This window comes from Parasteatoda tepidariorum, chromosome 3, assembly GCF_982258835.1.
Source record: "Parasteatoda tepidariorum strain Cologne lab strain chromosome 3, Ptep-v5.0, whole genome shotgun sequence".
Classification (NCBI taxonomy): domain Eukaryota; kingdom Metazoa; phylum Arthropoda; class Arachnida; order Araneae; family Theridiidae; genus Parasteatoda; species Parasteatoda tepidariorum.
Window position 1 is genome coordinate 57,211,762 of NC_141757.1, and position 21,431 is coordinate 57,233,192.

General features: G+C 28.0%; 1 protein-coding gene across 3 annotated transcripts in view; it reads left to right on the plus strand.

The window, feature by feature from the left end:
- Window positions 1–15,569, plus strand: part of LOC107438725 (golgin subfamily A member 2) — a 29,311-nt gene extending 13,742 nt beyond the window's left edge. For all 3 annotated transcript variants that reach the window (XM_043042415.3, XM_043042458.3, XM_071179896.2), the window contains 12 exons: window positions 1,665–1,752; window positions 1,950–2,044; window positions 3,352–3,570; window positions 4,212–4,325; window positions 5,897–6,046; window positions 6,135–6,260; window positions 9,301–9,436; window positions 9,519–9,589; window positions 9,937–10,039; window positions 10,908–11,014; window positions 11,837–11,975; window positions 13,635–15,569. In XM_043042415.3, the coding sequence (XP_042898349.2) occupies window positions 1,665–1,752; window positions 1,950–2,044; window positions 3,352–3,570; window positions 4,212–4,325; window positions 5,897–6,046; window positions 6,135–6,260; window positions 9,301–9,436; window positions 9,519–9,589; window positions 9,937–10,039; window positions 10,908–11,014; window positions 11,837–11,975; window positions 13,635–13,849 (1,563 nt within the window). In that variant the 3' untranslated portion in view covers window positions 13,850–15,569. The remainder of the gene's footprint in view (window positions 1–1,664; window positions 1,753–1,949; window positions 2,045–3,351; window positions 3,571–4,211; window positions 4,326–5,896; window positions 6,047–6,134; window positions 6,261–9,300; window positions 9,437–9,518; window positions 9,590–9,936; window positions 10,040–10,907; window positions 11,015–11,836; window positions 11,976–13,634) is intronic.
- Window positions 15,570–21,431: the final 5,862 nt, after the last annotated feature.

The following is a 21,431-nucleotide window of genomic DNA, read 5'->3' on the forward strand; positions in this document are numbered from 1 at the left end:
CTTTCTGCAATTCTATGAAAACGAAACTTATTTTATATTGTCAAATTTTTATGTTTATGAATTTGGGAGTTTTTTATTATGCAATGCCCTAACAAATCTTGTAGGATAAGCTTTTGTAGTTATACAATTATTTAAATGATTCAAAATCAAGTGATCTTTCAAGTGATTTTATGAATTATTGATTTCAATCAGGAGTTCACAAAATTTTTTAATGAGGGACTGGAGGATCATCCATTAAAATTACTGTTGTACAAGAATGTTAAATGGCATATTCATATTCACCGTGTTTTTATTTCAAGTTTATTGAAACCCTATTTTAAAATTAAGTGACTCTTGAACTTAGTTACAAATTTTAATTTCATATTGATATGAGAGAATATTATCTCATGGATACTGATTCTCTCTCTCTCTCTTTTTTTTTAATAAAACAGTACTTTAAAAATTATTCATGCATTGATTTGAATCTATTAGGAGTTATTCAGCATTAAATAAAATTATACTGGAAACTGTTAAAACTTTCTGTTCGAAACAAAATATTTCTGAAATGAAAAATAGTATATTTTATTATTATTTTGTGGTTAAATTTGCTTTTATTACTCTTAAGTAGCTAATTAGTAGCTAATATTATATAATTAAGTAGATAATTAAGTAGTTAAAATAGTTCTAATAGTAAGTAAGCTAATTATGCTTTTTTGAAATTTGTTGCTTTCTTTTTCATTTCCTACTATTAGTTCACACACTCCTCACATCTTGTTCAAATTTTCAATCGTTAATAAAATAATTTTTATTCATTCACTCAAGCTCAAATACATTTTTTAAGCATGTGACACTTGATGTTAATACAGCTTTTTCAAATATTAATTCATTAATTAAATAGGGCTGAGCGAAAGATGAAATGGAATTTTCTGATTGGTTAAGCGATAGTCATTGTTTTAAATTTTGCTATAAACGATTCAGTTTTTCACATATTTTAAAGACAACATCAGTGATAATTTCTAACTTATAGCTCTGTTTGAACAAAAAAAATACTTTATTGCACACATTTAAATATTTAATCATTTTATATTCGCTGTGTCAGATAAATTCAATAAAGAACATTGCGTGGTATCATGTGTGGTCCACTTCATAAAATTTGTACTTTTGTAGTAGTCTGAGACGACGGGCCTTTTTTTCCCCAATTTCTACTATTAGTTCATGCTCTCCCTATATATATTTATATATCTTGTTCAAATTTTCAATCGTTAATAAAATACTTTTTATTCATCCACTCATGTTCAAATACATTTTTTAAACTTGTAGTGGATGATACTTGATGTAAATACAGTTTTTTCAAATATTAATTCTTTCATTAAATTCAATTAATTAAAATTAACTAATTTTAATTTTATATGGGAGAAAAAAATTTTTATTATTTAATAAAAAGTAACTAAAATAAAAATTTTCTTTGAAGACCCGAGTAGGAATTGACTTAATTTTTTTTATTTTTATATTACTTGTTTAAAAGTAGTCTGATATATATTTATTGTTCCAAAAAATGTTCTGATTTTTTCTTTGACCCACTACGAAGCTTGTTTTATAATATCTACATGAAATTTTTTTACCTGCTTTTTGGCAGTTTTATGGTAATAGCATTAATAATTTGTTTCTTAAAATTACATTTATAGCTAAAGCAGCTAAGAAATGAAAAGGAGGAATTGTCCAAGGAAAGGAATTTGCTTCAAGAATCACTCGAAACTCATAAAGCTCAATCAGGTATTCCTTTTTTATATTCAATATTAAACTAAATTTTTATTTTGCTACTTTTTTAAATTACAAATATATAACATGACAATTAACTGTGCTGTTATGTATTTGTTATTAATATGGTAGAAATTTTATCAGTTTTGAGACTTTGAGCTTAGTTATATTAATTGACAAAGTTGTTTATTATCAGTATGTTTATTTTTTAGGAGCTTTAAGCAAAGAGGATCCAGCTGAGCTAAAATTACAAATAACAGTATTAAAGAATCATAACGAAGAACTGAACAAAAAATGGCAAATAGAGGTGTGTTTGACATTATTTAATTCTTTATAAACTATTAATAATTTAAGAGCATAAACTATTTTTACAATCAAAGTAAGCTTTTCATTTGTACATTGTTGATGTAATATATATTTGATATGTTCTTTTCATCTCAATATTTAAATTTATAATTAATGCCTGATTGATTCAAGGCGGGCAAGTTAACAAGGCTGAGGACCTTTATTTTATGTAAATTAACTGATAGCATTTTATTTAACTTACTCAATCACTAAGAATAGTTATTAAAACACAAAAAACAATTTAATCTGAATGTACTAATTACCTCTTTAATTTGCATTTATCACTCACTGTAAATTAATAACAATTTCTAATTAATGAAAATTTTCTGTACTACATATTTAATAAGATTAAATAAAGTTATTAGGTCTAACTATCAAATAATTGATAATTATGACATTTAAAGGAAGCATGATTTAAGCTTCATTTCAATAGATAGAAAACAATATATGAAATAAATAACCAGGCAGAGACCATTAAACGAAAATGATTTTATTTAAAAAAAAATAGACTAGCTTAAAATGTAGTTGTTTGTGTGACAAAAAATCTTGTGAGCTTTTTTACTCAGGCAGTGATAAAGAAACGATAACGGAGCAGTTGTCAGTCCGCTTTCATTCTGTTGTAGAAAGTGACATGTAATGAAGGAACCAATTTCAGTATTATCTGTAGTTTTCCAGGAGTTAGAGTTTATGATTAGTCATTTTTGCAAACGTTAACTCAGAAAGGTAATCAAACTTTGCAGTATTTTGAACTACCCACTGCATTGACATTTCTTGACCTCCAAATTTTCAATGAGCTGAAAGAAAGAAAAAGCGCTGCGAGGAATTAGTGTTTAAACAAAGTGGAGATGTACTTGTGTAACTGGTCCACGTAGCAGCCTAAGGTTTTTTTTTAAGAGTATAACTTAGCTTAAATAATGTGTAAAGGGGCAAGTTCCTTGACAATTTTAGGCAATACTTTTGAGTTTCTCTAAATACATTTTATGAATAACCTCTGATTCATTTGATTATCCCTAATACATAAATAGGAGCCCTGAAATTTTTCTGTCACACTCTATTGGCTTCTAAAAATTATTGCAGTGTAATTTTTATGAACAATTCTGCTTAGTTGTTTTCAAGTTCTAGAGTCATTAATTATTTTTTATTTAATTTATTAGTATATTTAAGTTTATTTAAATTATTTTCTCTTACTTACATTAAGCTTTACCATTTTAAAAGGATTCTATTACACAGACAACTTTATTTGTTTATGAATTATTATAATAATTTCAGGTAGCTACCAATTCAAGTCTGTGTGATCAAATTAGAGGACTAGAAGAAAAAGTTGTAGAGCTTGAAAAAATCCTTGCTCGTATGAAAGATGATCAAGTAGATCAAAATCGTTTGGTTGAAACCATGCAGAGTGACAAAGTTGCTGCCAGTCGAGCTGTTACTCAAAATAGGGAGTTAAAGAAACAGCTAGAAGAGCTTCAAAATGGTTTTGTTGAAATGGTTATTATCTCTTTTCTATTTTTTGATATTATTCATTGATTCAAGTTAACCTTTAAGGTGGTAATTATTATTAAAATTTTACACTCACTGCAAATTGTTATTTACATTTTTACTAGTAATTATAGATTACTAAAGATTTACTGTTTATAGATTTCATTTTCTAATTTAAGTTACAATTTTGACTTATTTTTATTGCTGCAGCTATGTTAACTGAATATCTATACCTCTTTAGAGCTAAATATTGTTTTTTTTTTTTTTTTTTTTTTTTTAAATATAATAATTTTTAGCTTCAGAACAAACATAATTTAGTTTTAAAAGGACATCTTTATTTTGAAATGTAATTTACTTGAATTTTTTTGGACAAAGAATTATCTTGAAGTAAATAAGATGGCTAAACTATTCTGTTAGCATTTATGAAATTACAGATAAAATTTCTTTTTTATGTATTTTACCCCTTATTGCTTCACATATTTTTAAATATATTTCATGTGTTTATTCATAAGTTTTATTGTTGTATGATATTTTTTTACGCGTTATATTGATTGTCAAAGTTTGTCTGTTAATTTTCATTTACCCTATTATTGTAGAATATACCAATAAAGTTTCCAACACAATAACAATACTCTTGTGAACATTTTTAGAGCAACGACAAACTAGAGCTTACAGAAAGGTTAGACTCAGAAAAGCATAGAACTAAAGAGCTTGGTGAAAGATTAAGTCAGCAAGAAGATGAACTTCGTGAACTGCAAGAGCAAGTAAGATTTTTTAATGTATCTGAGATTCGTCAGTGTTAAAATAAATAGTAGTTAAATCTTTCGTAAAGCTTATTGCAGTTGTCACTTGTTATAGCAGACTGTCAAAGAGACTATCTCTTATCTGCATTAACTGGATTCTGTTTTATTAGGTGATGCCTATTTTAATTGAATAAAAAAGTATATATTTCAGGCAAAGTATCTTTTGTTTTGGAATTTTTCCTGTAAAAAAATAATAATTTTACTGCATTTATAAAGTTTACATATTGGTCATTTCTGATGCCAATGTCAATAATTGCACTATCAATCAAATGCTACCTAATTAAACTAGAGTTGCAGATTTTTTCAAGGTACAATTTTTTTATATGATTTCAGGATTTTATCTATTTTTTTTCTTTCTAGAATTTAGGAGGTTTCCTGAATATTAGCTATGATTTGCAGAAAATTATTAAGAGTTTTGAGGTTTTTTAAATTATTACTATCATTTAATGGAAATTTGTTCATATTGGAAGGTTCAAAATTGATAATGTGTATTTAATAAAGCATTATAGAGAATAGATCATTGATAAAATGACATTTTTAAGGGTATCCAGATGTATGCTAATGTCTACAAACAATGTGCACTCCGAACGATGGTTTTCGAAATGTAATAATTTGTTATTGGATTAACAAAGAAACATAACCAAGAATTATTTAACAATCGAAAATATTTTGCATCATAATTTTTTCATCATAATTTTACATCATAATGTTATTTGAATTAAAATAATATTTTTTAAAAATATTACTTCAGTTCTTTTACGTACTATTATTTCATTATTTACACAATTTCCCATGTCTATCTCTCAGTGCATAAACTTTTTTTATATGCTTAATTTATTTAACTTTGCTAACCACCAATTTTAAAATTCTTCATATGGCTTGTTGTAGCTACTTTTGGAAACAATAACTGGGATTTGAAATTTGCTTATTAAAATACAATAGAACCTCAATTAACCGACACTCTCAGGACCAGGGGTATGTTTGAAAATATAAAGTTGTGATAACGATGACACGTTTTTGCCAGAAACTTTTTAACCTGCATCAAAAAAGGTGTTAGTTAATCGAAGTGTTACATAATCTGGGGTCGAATAATCAGGGATATTTTGGATTCATCGTCACATCATTAATTTGATAACAAAAGCTGCAATAATGATGAAAATTTTGTCAAAACCTTTTCAATGGGCAGCAAAAAAACTATCGGTTAACCAAAATGCTGTATGATTGGAGGACGGATAATGTTAGTTTTACTTTATAATGAAAACAACATTTTCTTTTACTGCAATAATTAACCAAACATACAAAAGCATTTCATTTTTGTCCGCCTTTTTTGGGGGAAGTTACTATCTATGATTGCCACTCCTTTTTATTATTATAATATGCGTCACAATAACATGTATCTTTACTTATGTTTGTTGTTATGTGTATTACAACATCTTTCTGATAGTTATAATAGTAGTTAATAAGTAGGCTTTTTTTCCTTTGCCCAATAAGTTGGAGACCTGTTATACAGATTTTGTATTTCTATTTTGTAGCTGGCACAAAAAGAATCTGAGCTCCAAAATCTCCATAAATCAAATACAAAAGGAATTTTTCAACAAAACCAGATTGCAGACAGAATGAGGCACTATGAAGCTCAAGGACACTTGGCTGAGATGCTTCAAAGTGAAATTCATCAAGCACAGGTAAACAAAAAAATTTTTTATATTTAATCTTAAATTTCATATGTTTGGACTTGTCATGTGATAAATTCTCATTTGTTTATTTTAAAAGGAACAAATAAATGCTTTGACTAGTCAGAATTCTGATTTACGCATGGCTTTAGCAAAGCAAGCTGAAATTACTGTTGATGATGAAAACCAGAGAGAAGATAAAGATTCCTCTAAGCGTAATGATCTGGTTAGTGTAACACTTTGGAACATCTATATTATTTAATTTTCTGTGTAATGATACATCTTTTGATCTTCACGAACCACCAAACAAAAAATATTTAATCGCTGCCACCACCACCTTATTTTTTTGTGGGGAGGAAGAGTTCCCCAACTGATTAGATTGAGTGTTTAAATAGTTTAAAGTTTATACTTATTTTAAAGTTTATAAAAAGTAATTCAAAAAAGCAGATTTTAAATTAAATTGTATAAATTCAATTTTTATTTAACCTAATAACAGGCATAAAAAAGAAAAGTCAATGATGGTAATGATTCATTAAAGATTGCATAATAATTACTATAAAAGTAATAATATCTCTGAAAAATGCTCTCGCTTCATATCTCTGAGAAGGCAAATTTGATGCTACTAAATAAAAAATTCTAGTTTGTTGACATTTTTTGCAGACATAAACAATTCTTTCACCTATCAGCATTTGGCAACCGTTGATAAAAACTAGAATAAATTTCGGAGCAATATTATAACAAATTTATTAGGAATTAAATATATAAGCAATTATCCATTCCAAATTTCATTATATGCAGCAACATGTAGTTCGTATAGGTTTTTAAGTGACCTGATACAAAGAATTTTAATGTCAATTTTTATGACTTGAAAATTTTTTGTGTCAAAACATATGTCTAAACCTCAGAATAAAAAAAAAAAATTTATTTTAGAACTTCAGATAATAGGTTTATGTATACTCTTTTAAAAAAAATCATAATATTTACTTTTTATTTCAAAAATTATCTTTGATTTAAAGGCATTTAACAATAAATTTTTGTTACTCTTCATTGTGAACCTAAAACAGTCATAACTAATTATTAGCATTGATTATTCATCAATTATGTATTAAAAAATTTCTATTTAATAAAGAAATATTTTTTTTATTTGATGTGTTTTCATCTGGTTATTGATCTAATATCTACTAAGGAAAAAAAATTGTCTTTTATTTATACTGTTCTGGTCACATATGTATTATTTTAATTATAAATTGTATTTAAATTCAATTTTACTGCTAGTGGATAACTAAATTGTCAAACAATGTTTATTACAAATGCAGTTTGTAATTTAATTATAATTTTAAGAATTACATTTTTAAAGAAGTTCGCTTTCTTTAGTTTTTTTTTTTTTAAACTTCCCATTACAGTGATCTTCTATTAATGACAAACACCTAAAGTTAAGTGCAGAGCCGGATTATACCTTTCGTAGGCCCTAGGCACAGAGCCGGATTATACCTTTCGTAGGCCCTAGGCATAGCCGTTTTTGGGCCCTCCCCTCCTTCCCCCACTCCTCCCTTCTTTTCAAAATATATGCTAAAATTTTCTTGCATATTTTTTTTTTACATTTTTATTAATATGGATTTTAATTTACGAATTTGTTTATTGAACTTTATCTGCAATACCGACATACTGCCGATATTGCAGTTGATATCGATAATACCATTATGATTAGTTCGATCGATAACTATGTAAACACTTCACGTCAACAATACAACAACAAACCAGCAAAGAAAACAGTGAAATTGATAGTGAGATTAATTACAAGAAATATTTATACAGTAGAGAACCAATTATCTGGGATGCTCGGGACCATCGCTATCTCGGATGTCTGAATTTCCCAGTTTTCTGGATCGACCAAAAAGTGTCATTAATCGATGTTTTATCGAACCCGAATTACAAGGAAATTACACAAAAATTTGTCAGAATCTGAGATTAAACTAAAAGCGCAAAATTTGGTGAAAATTTACTCATCCGATTTAGAGAAAAACTTTGTAGATGAATTTTTACTATTTTCAAATTTATATGAACATAAATCTAAACAAGAAATGTTGAAGGCTCAAATTAAAGATAAACTTGTGAATACTTTTCCTAACATTCACATTGCATTAAGAATATATTTGTCGATTCATGGATCAAATGCAGAAGGAGAAAGATCTTTCTCCAGATTAAAATTGATAAAAAATTATTTGCGTTCAACAATGAATCAAGATCGTTTGGCATCGCTCGCACTTATGTCTATTGAATACGACATTTTAAGTAGTTTGGAATTCGACAGCATAATACAAGATTTCGTTGAATCCAAAAATCGCAAAAAAGTAAGATTCTGCAAAATAATTTATTACCGAAAAATATTATATTTTTATTTGTATCTTCATAATTTTAAGCAAAATACACTTGTTGTTTTTAAAGCTAAATTATTTTTGTCAACAAATTTTTTTCTCCCAAGTTTTTCGTAGGCCCCTGAATTTCGTAGGCCCTAGGCACGTGCCTAGTGTGCCTATAGGTTAATCCGGCGCTGGTTAAGTGCAATGCTATAATAACCTTATTACAGTGCCTGGCTAACTGTTATTATGCTTATTATTACAGCTAATGGATAACTAAATTGTCAAGCTATTTTTATTATAAATGCAGTTTGTAATGTACCCATCACATATTGGTACTGAAGTCACAGATAGTCTGGCTAAAAGGGGCACCATTGAGGTTACAACATCTGACTACCTCATTGCCTATCAAAAGATTTTCTCTGTGAGCAAAGCTGCTACATGCCACTATGGTTAACCCCTCTTCACCACTGGTTTGGCTCTGGTGGTGTTCTGCAGTTTAAAGGAGATAGATCGTATCAAACTGCTATTTCACGATTCATCATTGGCCATTTAAATTGCTTAACATTCAGGTCTTCCCAACATGCAGCAAGTGCAATTTGAAACAGCTTATACCGAACACATCCTTGATTCTCTGGAATTTTCTTTGGAGGATTTTCTTTTGCTACCAATATTGGTGTTAGACTTTGCCAGAGAGTTTGGACTCGTGGATTTGATATAGCTGAGGCTATATTGTGTAGGGTTCGAGACAACACAATACCTGATTTATTCCTTCGTTGCAGTGTAATTTGTGACTTAAAATATCATTTTTCTTCTTGCCAAAAATCACTTAAAACATGTTATTAGCAATTTTAATCATGATAATTTATACTGTTTAATCACGATAATGTATACATTTTTTCCTGATAGGTTGCATCATTATCCGCATCTGTGCGACAATTAGAGATGGAACGCAACCAAATGATGAAACAATTAGAAGAACAAAAAGTCAGTAGATTACAATTAGAAGAAGAAATGAAGAAACAAGAAACTTTGTTTCATGAGGGTAAGTTATTATGCATTCATTGGTAAGTGATTAGTATCACTTGGCAAAAAATGTCATTGTAATAATTTATGTTTATTCATAGATGGCACAGAAAGTAATGTTGTATCCAGAAAAGATTACGAAATGATGAGAAATGCCATGACTCAGTTAGAAGTAATATATTTAATGATTTTTTCCTAGATTCTTCCTGCAATTAATTATTTTCTTCTTAATGTATGTACTGTATGACTATAAAATTGTCTTCACTGTTATCTTAAAATAAGTTTAAAAAAAGATTGTAAAAAGATTTTTAAAAAATCTTCGGCTTTTGTTGATTAGAAAAAGTAATTTGTAGCATTCTTTAATTGCATTTAAATATTTAAAAAAAAAAATTATTTATTTTTTTAAATTTTGTCAGCCTAAAGATTTTAGATCATATTTATGCTGAAGATATTAAAGAAAGAATATTATTTCTTAAAGATTACCTAAATAATTGGATGCAATTCTTTTATTCAATATAGGAAAGGTTTAAGCAGACTATGAATAAAATTGCTGAACTTTCTGACGAGAGGCAACAACTAGAACATTTAGTCCTCCAATTGCAAGGAGAAACTGATACAATTGGTTAGTAATATTTGTTTGAAGTTTACTGAATTATAATGATATTTAATAATTATGCACTTCTCAGTAATTTGTAAGAAAATTATCTTTCTTAAAAATCAGCAACTTATCTGTGTATTTGACATCTAATTGCTGTTACTAAAGTTCCGCACTTCTTATTTCGTTTGGAATTCAAATTTTCGTAGTTCTTTCTATTTTAATTGAATGCAAAACTTATGTGTTTTAGTTATTTAGTTCATTGTTATTTCAAAGTTTTTATTTATTTTTAGTATACTAAAAAATAGAAAAGCTATTATGACTTTTTTATAAAACTATCTAACATTTTAAAAGATAGTTCATTTATATTTATTTAGTTCAGTAAAATATAATTTGGACACAGTAATTTTATTTCAGATAATGCAAGTTTTTGCAAACATGGTATTTGTATGCATGTAATGTATTGTATTGCATTTAATTTTGTGAGTGCATTCTTATTTTTACTAACTTCTTACAGTTTTAAGACACACCCTATGTTTCGCTAACTAAAATGCTGTTCACGTATGAAAATATTTGTGTAATTTTTAATCAGGGGTCTACAAAAATGTAACATTAAAGAGCTAACATATTATGTATCATTTTTTATGTTAATTTTTTTTTAATAGTGGTTTCTAGTTACTATTTTTTAGGTACTATGGTAACTAATGGCTCTGGATTTGTAGACTCCTGCTTTTAATAGACTCTTGTTAATCAGCGTCTTAGAATTAAGTGTGTAAAATCATATTTTAATGTTTATAAACTTAGCAAAAGCTGCAAAATATTAGTTTTGCAATTTTTTTTAAGGATTGAAAGCAGATGTTTTTTTAAGTAATTTATCTCTTTGATAATGTTGCAGGTGATTACATAGCTTTGTACCAAATTCAGAGGGGCTTGATGCGAAAAAGAGCTTCTGAAAAAGATGATTATATTGCACAACTGGCAAGAGACAGAGAAGATTTAAAGGTCACATTTTTTTTTATATTAAAATTTTTTCTACATTATAAATAATTAATGATGATTAAGAAAATAAATTTTTCTTTCTCTCCCCTTTTTTATTACTTTGACAAAGATTATAGTTATGTATGATACTCATCTATTATTCATGTCAAAGAATTTTCCTAAAGGAATTATCTTTTGTTTATTGTCACATTTATTGGCTAGTAAATAAGAGCTGAATCACAATAAAATTTAAACTTATCCCTAAAGTTGTGTTTTGTTGTTTTAAGTAAAAAAATCTGTCTCAAATTGATAAGAGAAATGAAATAAGCATTGATGTCTGATTGGAAAGGGTTAAAATTTAAATAAAACTAAACAATGTGAATGAAGCAACAAAAAAAACCCCTATAATTTCTGTTTTTTAAACAAAAACCTTTTTCTGTGGGGAAATATATTGTGTATATTATTTGTTTTATTCATATTTAGTACAAAACATATCCTATTTTCTTTCATTAAAAGTTTATTTACTCTTATTCCTTAAATTTCATGATATTTTTTATTTAATTTTTTCTTAAAAATCAAAATTTGCTCACAGCAAGCATGCTCAAATACAATTTTTCACTTATTTTTATTTGATCATACATCACCATTAAAAAAAAAAAAAAAAAATTTATATATTATGTTCTTTCACAATTAAGAAGTATTGGAATTTTGAAGCATTACTATTTGTAAAAAGTAAAAAAATCAAGAGTTATAAATGTAATTAGAAACAAATAGTGATCCAATTTATTTTACTAGAATTTAAATGAGTGTTTCTGAATATATTATTAAAAGTAATGTCTGTTACAGGCCAAACTAGGTGAATTGCAAAACCTTGTCATGCGTTTATTAGAAGAAAGGAAGCACCTCCAGTCTAACCCACATTTATTAAATGATAATTTAGGATTTATTAATATACCACATATCACAGATAGCCATGAAGCTTTGTGTAAGTATATATAATATAATTTTCAAATAATTTTTTAAATCTAAACGGAAGTTTGAAAAAAATATTTACAAACCGCTAGATTTTTTACTTGGTTCATTTGTATTATATGTACAACCTGTATGTATTTAAAAAGTTGCATTCAAGCTTTTAAAAATGAAAACTAATTACTATAAAACTAATTTTTTAGTTTAAACTTGATAAAAGTAAAAGAATAAATAAATAAAGAGGTCTTGCTCCTCCCAATCAAACTTAACTAAGCACGCTTTTATTTAATTTTCTGAAATAAACTGTTTGATATTTACTCCATTGGACAGTATCTTTCAAAACATGTAAAATACAAGGCAATCAGAATTTGAACCTAAGTATGCAGTATTTTAGATTTTCTATTAATTTTTTTCTGACAAAGTTATACCATTGTGATTGCACAATCAACAGTTTTTGAAAAACTGTTAAACAGTATACAGTTGTCTGTTCTTAAATTTTTAATAAATATCTTTATTGCTGTGCAAATCACGCTAAAAGAATTTTTAGCATCATTCTAATTTGGGTTTCATCAGTTTAAACTGTATTTAAAATTAAATTTTAAAAACCAACCAATGTGTAGTTTTAAATGACTGGCTTAAATGACCGCATAACTTGATTGCTTTAAAGTTTTGAGGTGAATTCCATAGAAGTTCTAACAATTATCTAGCCTTATTTTTTTACATTTAATATAATGACCTCTTAATTTTCGCCATTTTTCTAAGGTATTGTGCTTTCAAATATCTTCAAAAGTTAAGTAAAGAAAAATATTAAGAAAACAAAAAATTTACCTAAAATCCAAAATAGCGAGATCTCTTTAGATATAGACATAAATAACCTAAGTAATCAAAACAATCTACTTCATTTTAAATAGTGTCAATGAGATTTTTTATTTTGAATATTAATAAATTAATTCTTTAGATAGTGATTTATAAATTGTTAGAAAAAGTAACAGGAATTATTGATTGAATTACAAGTTTTAGAAAAAGTAATGCTAATTATTTACTTTTATTTGATATTGAATAGTCTTGTGTTTAATACATAATTATGGATTCATGGCTTAAGCTTGCTAAAAACTGTTACCAGATATTTATAGCGAAAAAGGAAAATTTCTGAAAAATGAAATCTATAACCTTACAAATTTTATAATTATACAAATCTATTTTATCTGCTTTCTCTTCAACCCCACATTTTTATTTCATAATTCAGCAGAACATTTTGTATTAATATAATCCTATAAATAATGTGCAGATTTTTGTTACCGTGCAAACTGTAACAAATTTTCTTAAAGTTGGCTAATCATTTTTTTAATTTTAATTTTATTTTAAAGAATAGGAAGGAATAAAGAATGATTTAATTTCACACCAAAACTGAATTTTTAAAAAAAATTAATGCTTAGAGGATTTTTGCATAATTTAAACATTTTACCAGTTTGTCATGCAGAAAAATTATGGTATGCAAGTTTGAAGTGTGATTTACAATGCAATGTCATTAGAGCATTAAATAATTCCTTTTGAAAATTGGATTATTCTTTCTAAAATGGATTATAATGTCGCTATATATTATTAACTAATATCTTATAATATTCTTTTAAAAGTACTAGATATACTATACACTTTTAATTTTTGTTTGTTTCAGTGCATGACTCACATGATCACATTTGTGAAAAACATTTAAATGGTGACATTGAAGATGATGATTCCTCTGACTCAGACACGTCCAAGCCTGATGCCACAGCTAAGAAAATAATAAAACTGCTTTCGGACATAGAGACCACAAATTTAGTAGAGAAACCTGTTTTGGACAGTTTTCATCCCTGTCCTGTATGTTCAGGCAGACTAATAACAGTGTGAAAATAGGATATGCATTTTATTGTAGTTGCACTAAAATTAAACTTTTTCAGCTATATGCCCATATAAAAATGCTGCATTACTCATTATACTTGCTAGTTCCTCAATTTTTTTTTTATTTTAATTTATTTTAGACAAAAGAAAGGAATATTGAAGATCAAAAAGTTTCTTAAATATTTCTGCCATCATTTTGATTGAAATAAACTTTATTTACCTCATATTTAAAAACATTCCACTTTTCTTTAAAAAAAAGTGCTCTTAAGTTATTTTTATTTATTCTTTGTGAAATTGATTTTACTGAATATTAAATATGTCGCTTATTATATTAGGCCAGTAGGTTAAAGTGCAATTATTAATTTAGTTTCTGCATAGCGGATTGAATTGCACTGCAGTCCCTTTAATCCTAGTCAGTTACTTGCTATTAAATAAACTTATTGATCTACTGAATTGCACTACATTTAGTAGATTCTTATGAAATTTGTTAAAGGGGGAATAAATTATATTTAGATAAGAATCAAACATGTAAACCATTTTAATTTGAAAAGTTACCTTCTTATCTATCCTCTTTGCACCAGCTGGCATATAAGGCCTCAAATCTCTTTTTTTTATGCACCTCTGTCCTGAGCCCATTATCTTGCCTCCTATCCATTTACTTTTGCTTTGCACATATCTTAGTGTATGTATCTTTGCTAAGTAAAGTCCATTTATTTTTAGCAAAATAGCCAATACCGAATAATTTTAAGTATTTTTTTATAATTTTAGAACCATCCATTAATTAAATATTCCTAAGTATTTGAGTTAATTGAATTATTCCAGTCTGATTACATTGCCTGAGACATTTTCTTTAATACTAGATATCATAGCTAATGCTGTAATACCATGTGATGTTTGTAGATATAAAATCTATAAAAAAATGTATAAAAACACTCGAAATTTTTTTAATTGCTAAAGATGGTCTTTCCTATGCTATTTACTTTTCACTATTTATTGTGCTGCTCTTCAGACTAAGGCTCTGTTAATTAAGATTCGGATTATTGGGACTCAGTTTTCTATAAGTTACACTAATGCACGTTAGACATTTTTTTTTTTTTTTTTTTCAAAACTTTGATCTCATCTCTATAATAACCTCCATATCAGACCTGAGAAAATTTATGTTCATTTTAACTTTCTAGTTACATAATTTAATTGCTAAAGTTACATTAATATCTTTAAAACAGCTTCTTGATGACATAATGCAACTGTGAACTAAATATCCTATTTCTAGTCTGTTTATTAAGAGGAATATGGTGAAATAGGGGCCTTCTATTGTGATATTTTTCTTGTACTACTTTTGTAACGCATTTGTATCTTGGACTCTCGTGTGAAATAAGTTATTGCATGTTTTAAAGTACTTTATCTAATTCAATATTTTTTTTTTTTTTTTTTGAAAAATTAAGAACTGGCTTCCATTAACCATTCACTTTCAATAAAAAGGGATTCACTTGGTTTTTACTACTTCAAAAAGGTTAAAAAAATATTTGAATGAAGTTTTTTATTTTATTTCAACACCTATGTACGTAATAATTGTTTGATCTATTGACTTGCATAATATAATGTGTGGTTGCCATATGTTAAATAAACCTTGTCTAAATTTGTTATTGTTTTGAATTTTTAATATATGTATATTTAGATGGTGTAAGCATATTATGTAAATAAATAAAGATTTATATTTAGATATTTCAAATATGTTTTTTGACTTAAATGTGTCTTGGACTGTAAAATGTTAAAAAAAAAATTCCATTGGTTGATAGAGTGGTTACATAAGTTCCTGATTTGAAACCAAATTCAACGCATCTTTTTACATTATAAGAAAACTACTAAGGTGTGAAATCCATCTCCTCTTTTTTTTTTTTTAATTTCGTAATACATTTGTTATTTTTCTGTCATAGTTTATGAATGGAAAAACTAATTAATACTGGGAAAAATCCTAAAATGTTCAAGCTTAAAGACCTTCCACTAATTATATACATTACAATTAAGCTGACTTCTGTTTTAAAAAATTTTCTTGTTGATTTTTTTTTTTTTTTTTTATGATAATGAAATTAAATTGAACCATCCTTAGAGAATTTCATAATTGAAAAAAAAAGCTTTATTACAAATTTACTTCTACTGGCATATTTATTTTAAAAATATACATTTTCTCTGTTATATAAATAAAACTTGAACTATCGTTTATTAATTCTACATAAAAACTTTATTATTTTGAATATAAGACAGAAATGAGCAAATAAGTATTAATTATATACTAAAACTTAAAATATAACAAAAAACTAGTCTAATGCTATCTTTAAGCTCACTTACTACTAAATATTGACGAAAATTTCTTAGTATCTGTTTTTTCCGTTATAACCTTTTGAATTTTATAACATTTTTTGAATTTTCTCAAAAATAAAAGAAAGTTTTTCTAAATAATTTTGTTTCCTGATCATATGATCCTTATAGTTTTTAGGGTCAAAAAACATATACAATTAAATATTCTCATTATGTTCAAAAATAGCTATTCAGATCAATTACTGATTTTAATTCGGGTGAGAATCAAGAATTAAAAACCTATTTTTTCAAAAGCAAAGGATCATCTTAACATGAAGGACGAATTATATTTTCCAACAATCAAGACGCATAAAGTCTAAGAAACACTAGCTTATCTGAGGCCTTTATCACCCTAATATTCATTTGTTAACTGTAGAGTGTTTTCCCTATAAATATGTTTGCTAGATCAGTAGACTACTATGCGCTTATTACGGCCTATTTAATATTGTATTAGTTCTTGGTGGCAACGCTTGCATGCTACAGGTCCTGGATTCTGTCCTAAGCCAGTAAAGTTGACTCGGCCTTTCATCCCTTCAGTGAATCCTATAATAGTACCAAGCATGCTTGGGGACTAAACAGTGGGGTTTCGCGTTTGGCTTACCACCCAACCAGAACATCTGCTTTTGCACCCAAGGTGAAGAAAACTTGACTAAAATAAGCACAGACCTTGGCCCTGCATGAGCTGTTGTGCTGTTTTTTTTTTATTTAAAAGTTCATCAGAACTAGTCATCGATAATAGCACACTATATCCCATAATACACTAAAAATATGCTTTTTTCTCAAATTCTTTTAGCAATTTACTAATATTTCAAAATTAACCACAAACCTAGGAGTTGTTCCATCGAGACTTTATTAAAGTGTTTTGTTAAGAGTAATTTATTTACGTGTCAAAGACATAAATGCTGGTTTCAATATATTTCTTACAGCAGTAAAAAAAAACTACCTTTTCCCCCTTTATTTATTATTGCATTCAACAACTGTTAATTCGTTTATTATTTTCAAAACCTTATTCTTTTCCCCCCATAAAACTATAAAGCAGAATACTAAGAACTTGATTTATCTGCTCTATTATGATGCAAATTAGTTTATTTCAATGTATGACTTAATGTTATGAAGAACTGCCAACACGATTGATGCAGCGACTCTATCACTCTTCCAGAGTATCAGTTTTGAGCTTTAGCTGATATCCATACCAAATTATAAAATTTGATAACATCCGTACAGGTTGGTAATATAATCTTTCAGTTCAATATTTGTTAAAATAAAACAAATCTAAACTTTTAATGTTATATCCCTATTTTACTTTTTGACGCATATTCTTGATAGAAGTTAAAAAATTATTTCTAGTGCTTAAATGGATATTTATAAATAAAAAAAATCTTTAAAATACATTTTAAGGAGTAGTATCCATTTTAATTGCTGCAAAGCAATTGTTTTTGTTAAGAAAACAATATTTTTTTAAAAACAAATCAGGAGAAATTGGAATTTTTTAATAATATTCAAATCAAATGTAGACACTCAAATTAAAAACATTTTAAAACTTGCTTTTTGTCAGGTTGAGTCAAGCTTTTGTCACTACTAAAAAAGAAATTTCTTGCTATATCCTAATATGCACTGATGTCCAAAATTAAGGTTACAAACATAGTTACATAAGACAAGTGGCACCGAAAGCAGTATCCATATTGTGGAATCAATTCAAAACGAGAGGTACTATCACCAGAAAGGCCTCATGTACAGGATCACTACGTAGCATTAAGCTCTTGTCATAGGTTGGCAAAGGCTTCTCAGAAGAATTTTGAGGCAAACAGTATATAAACATCTACTACAGATTTTTTGATAAAGGAATCCTCGTCTATTTGACAGTTGTTCACTTCTGCACATCTTCGATGCAGGTACTGTCACAGCTCATAGCTATAGAGATGAGGTCACTGGAACAGTGGCGTAGCGAGCTTAACTCGCGCCCGGGGCACAATACCCTTTTAGCGCCCCCCCCCCCATTCGAAAACCATATAATATTATATGTAAAAGATACTCGCAAATTAATAAATAAATAAAGTAAAACAAATAAAGTCATAGACTCAAGCTGGGCTTTAAATTTGAGACAAAAAATGTAGTTGAGAGAACAAGACTAGATTTTGAAATGTATATGATCATCTAGAATTAGTTCAAAAGATACCTATTATTTATTTTACATATTTATAAAGAAATGTTTTAAAAACATGCAGTTTTGGAACAATAAAAAAGTAAATATTTATTATCTCTAAGGAGATACATATATTTAATAATCATATGATTATAATACATTAATAAAACTAATTACTATGTCTAAATTTTCCATGCTTTTGATGAAGCAAATATATCAATAATATCATCAAAATTGATCATTTAAAAATGTTCTCTTTCTACACTTAAAAATGCTAGGTCACTTAGGCGATCTGTCAAAATTATTTTTAACTTGCCGAATGAACGTTCGCAGCTAGCTATTGATACTGAGATAGTCAGGAGTATTTGAAATGCCGCTCTCAGATTTGGAAGAACATCTTTTCCATTCGAGATTGATTATAAAAGTTAGAAATTCTAATGGAGTTTTGGGTTCAATTTCTTTTCTACTAAGGAGTAACATTTTGCTGACACATATTTTGATAAAAAGTTCTATTACATTGAAATCTGTATTATAAAATTCACCCAAATTTTTAAAAATTTTTTTCAAGGTCGTTATCAGCATTATCCTTGTTTAATAAATTTTCTACGTCCAGTAGAAATCCAAATTTGAAATTAAGGTCACTTAATCGTGTACACATTTCTTGTTGGAGACGATCAAGAGTGCTTCTCATAACGCGAGAAATTTCACTTTCTGCGGAAAGACCACCATAGCCAATTCTCCAGACACGAATTGTTGTATCCATATCCAATTTTTCACAAAGAGACTCTGCTTTTTCTATTGCCTCTTTACAGAGCTTGTCTCAAATTTCGGCTAGTTCAGTCGCTAATGATTCAAGATCATGGAACACTTCTCTAAAATTCATTCTAGGATCTTGTAATCTGAGCTGCACACGATCAATCCTTCTTAAGATTTCATACCAGAAATGAACTAAAGTTATAAAACTAAAGGTTAGTATATTTTGCAACAGAATTGTAGCTTCACTTCTGTTGTCACTTGTAGTGGTAGTGTGCTCTGCTAATTTTTCTATTAGTTCTTTTATATTCTCTAGCCCATAGATGATAACGCTAACCCCTTGCATTCTGGAGCTCCATCGCGTTTCAGATGTGTGACCTGCCATCACGGCAGCATTATCGTAACATTGTGATCTGCAGTTTGTTAATGAAATTTCATCGTAATTTAATTTCTCTAAAATTGTATCTTCGATCAAGACTGTATCTTTAGCATGTATTTCAATAAAACCCAAAAAAGATTCTTTGATGGAAACTTTTTTATTGATAAAATCAGCATCTACGTACATACCTAACGACTTGGGACATTTGTTTTCGAGAGATATCAGGAGTTGAATCAAACAAAAGTCCATAATATTTATTTCTTTTGATATCGTTTATTAGTTGATTTCGAACTGTAGATGCCAGAAGATGAATGAATTCATTTTGAATCTGTGGTGACAAATATGAGAACAAAAAATTTTTCTGTTTAATTAAAATTTTCAAAAATTTTTTCATACTCTATTCACTTAATAATAGAATCGTCTAGTAGATGTAGTAAGTAATCTTATTTAATTTATTACTTACCAAGAATGCCTTAAACTTGAAAGGTAGTAACATAGTGAAATATACAATATAATTTATGCTGACATTAAACTTATATATAGCATTTAATAACATTTAATTTTTATTCTAAGCAGAGCGCGATGACAAGGACGCAAAACTGAAAAATACACGCCCAAAGTAACTTAAAAGTTACTATTTTGGGTATTTCACTAATTTGTTGCGGGCTTCCACAACCTGTCTCAAATGTCACGGATATGTAAAGTCATGGAAAAAAGTATCCGGAAAGTATGTCCGGAGTAGTAGAAAGTATTATCCGGAACACATAATTCTCAGGCACACAACAAATACGGCGTTGTTTGTGTCCTTTCTTAGAAACGACAAAACGCTGTATTTGTTGTGTGTCTGAGAAGTATCTATATTAAAAAATAGACGATCCTTTAGTTGTTATTTTCCGGACACTTTTTTTCCGTGACTGTACATATAAGTACATTAGAGTGTTATTGTTATCGTTTAAAAATAACATGCGTAAGCTACAATGCGCTTATACAAATAAAAATAAATAGTGTTCTGAAAGAAAGAATGTTTGTACTTTGTGCACTGCAAATATTTATTATAACATACTAGGACGGTTCGCCCCCTGCTCGCTGGCGCTCGCCAACCCACGGAACTGCTTTCGCTTTTCATTTCGGATTGTTTCGCAATCCAATGCTCGCTTTGCTCGCTCATTGGATACGTTCTTAACGTCTAGCTTTTGTATACTTTTTTGAATACTGAAGTTCCGAAAACTTTTCACTGTAGAAAATTCTAAACCTGTACATTTCAATATTATCTGGGCATTTAGCGATACAACACTTATAGAATTTAGAGCCCCTGAATTAGACAGTATAGGAGCCTTAATAGAATTGAAGGATTTGTTACGTCAAGCGCTCAGGTATCATAATTTTGATCTAGTTGCGCTTCTATGTCATTTTGATTTATGTTGCTAAGTTAACTTTCAAAAAATTATATGGCTGGCAACAGCATTTTTCTTTTTTAAGTTGTTTATTTTTATTTCTTTTAGAATTCGTTATTTTTTTAGCGAAATGTTTTTTAACCTAACAGAATTCTTTGCCGACTGTTCTCTGTATATATGAAGAAAATAAAGTAAATATTTAAGTGTTGTGGAAAGAATCTTATTTAGTTGTACAAAGTACTTCTTTAAAAATGAAAACTGTTGCCACCGGCGGAAAAGAAATACAGCCAAAATTTGGGAGCCACGTAAGAGAATTGGGTATAATATGAAAAAAGCACAACTTCCACTCACTAGGAATAACATTTACCTTTTAGTTTAATTAATAAACTGAGTTTTAAATATGCTTACTAAATTCATAAACTTCGGTAAAACAACAATATAAATTATTTCCGAATGAACTAGACTAATTCAATTCCAACCTGGCGAGTAGCGACTTATAACAAGACACTTCGTTTGATGCTTTTACTTGTTGCTAGAAATCAGGTTCGCTGAAAATGCTGTTTACTA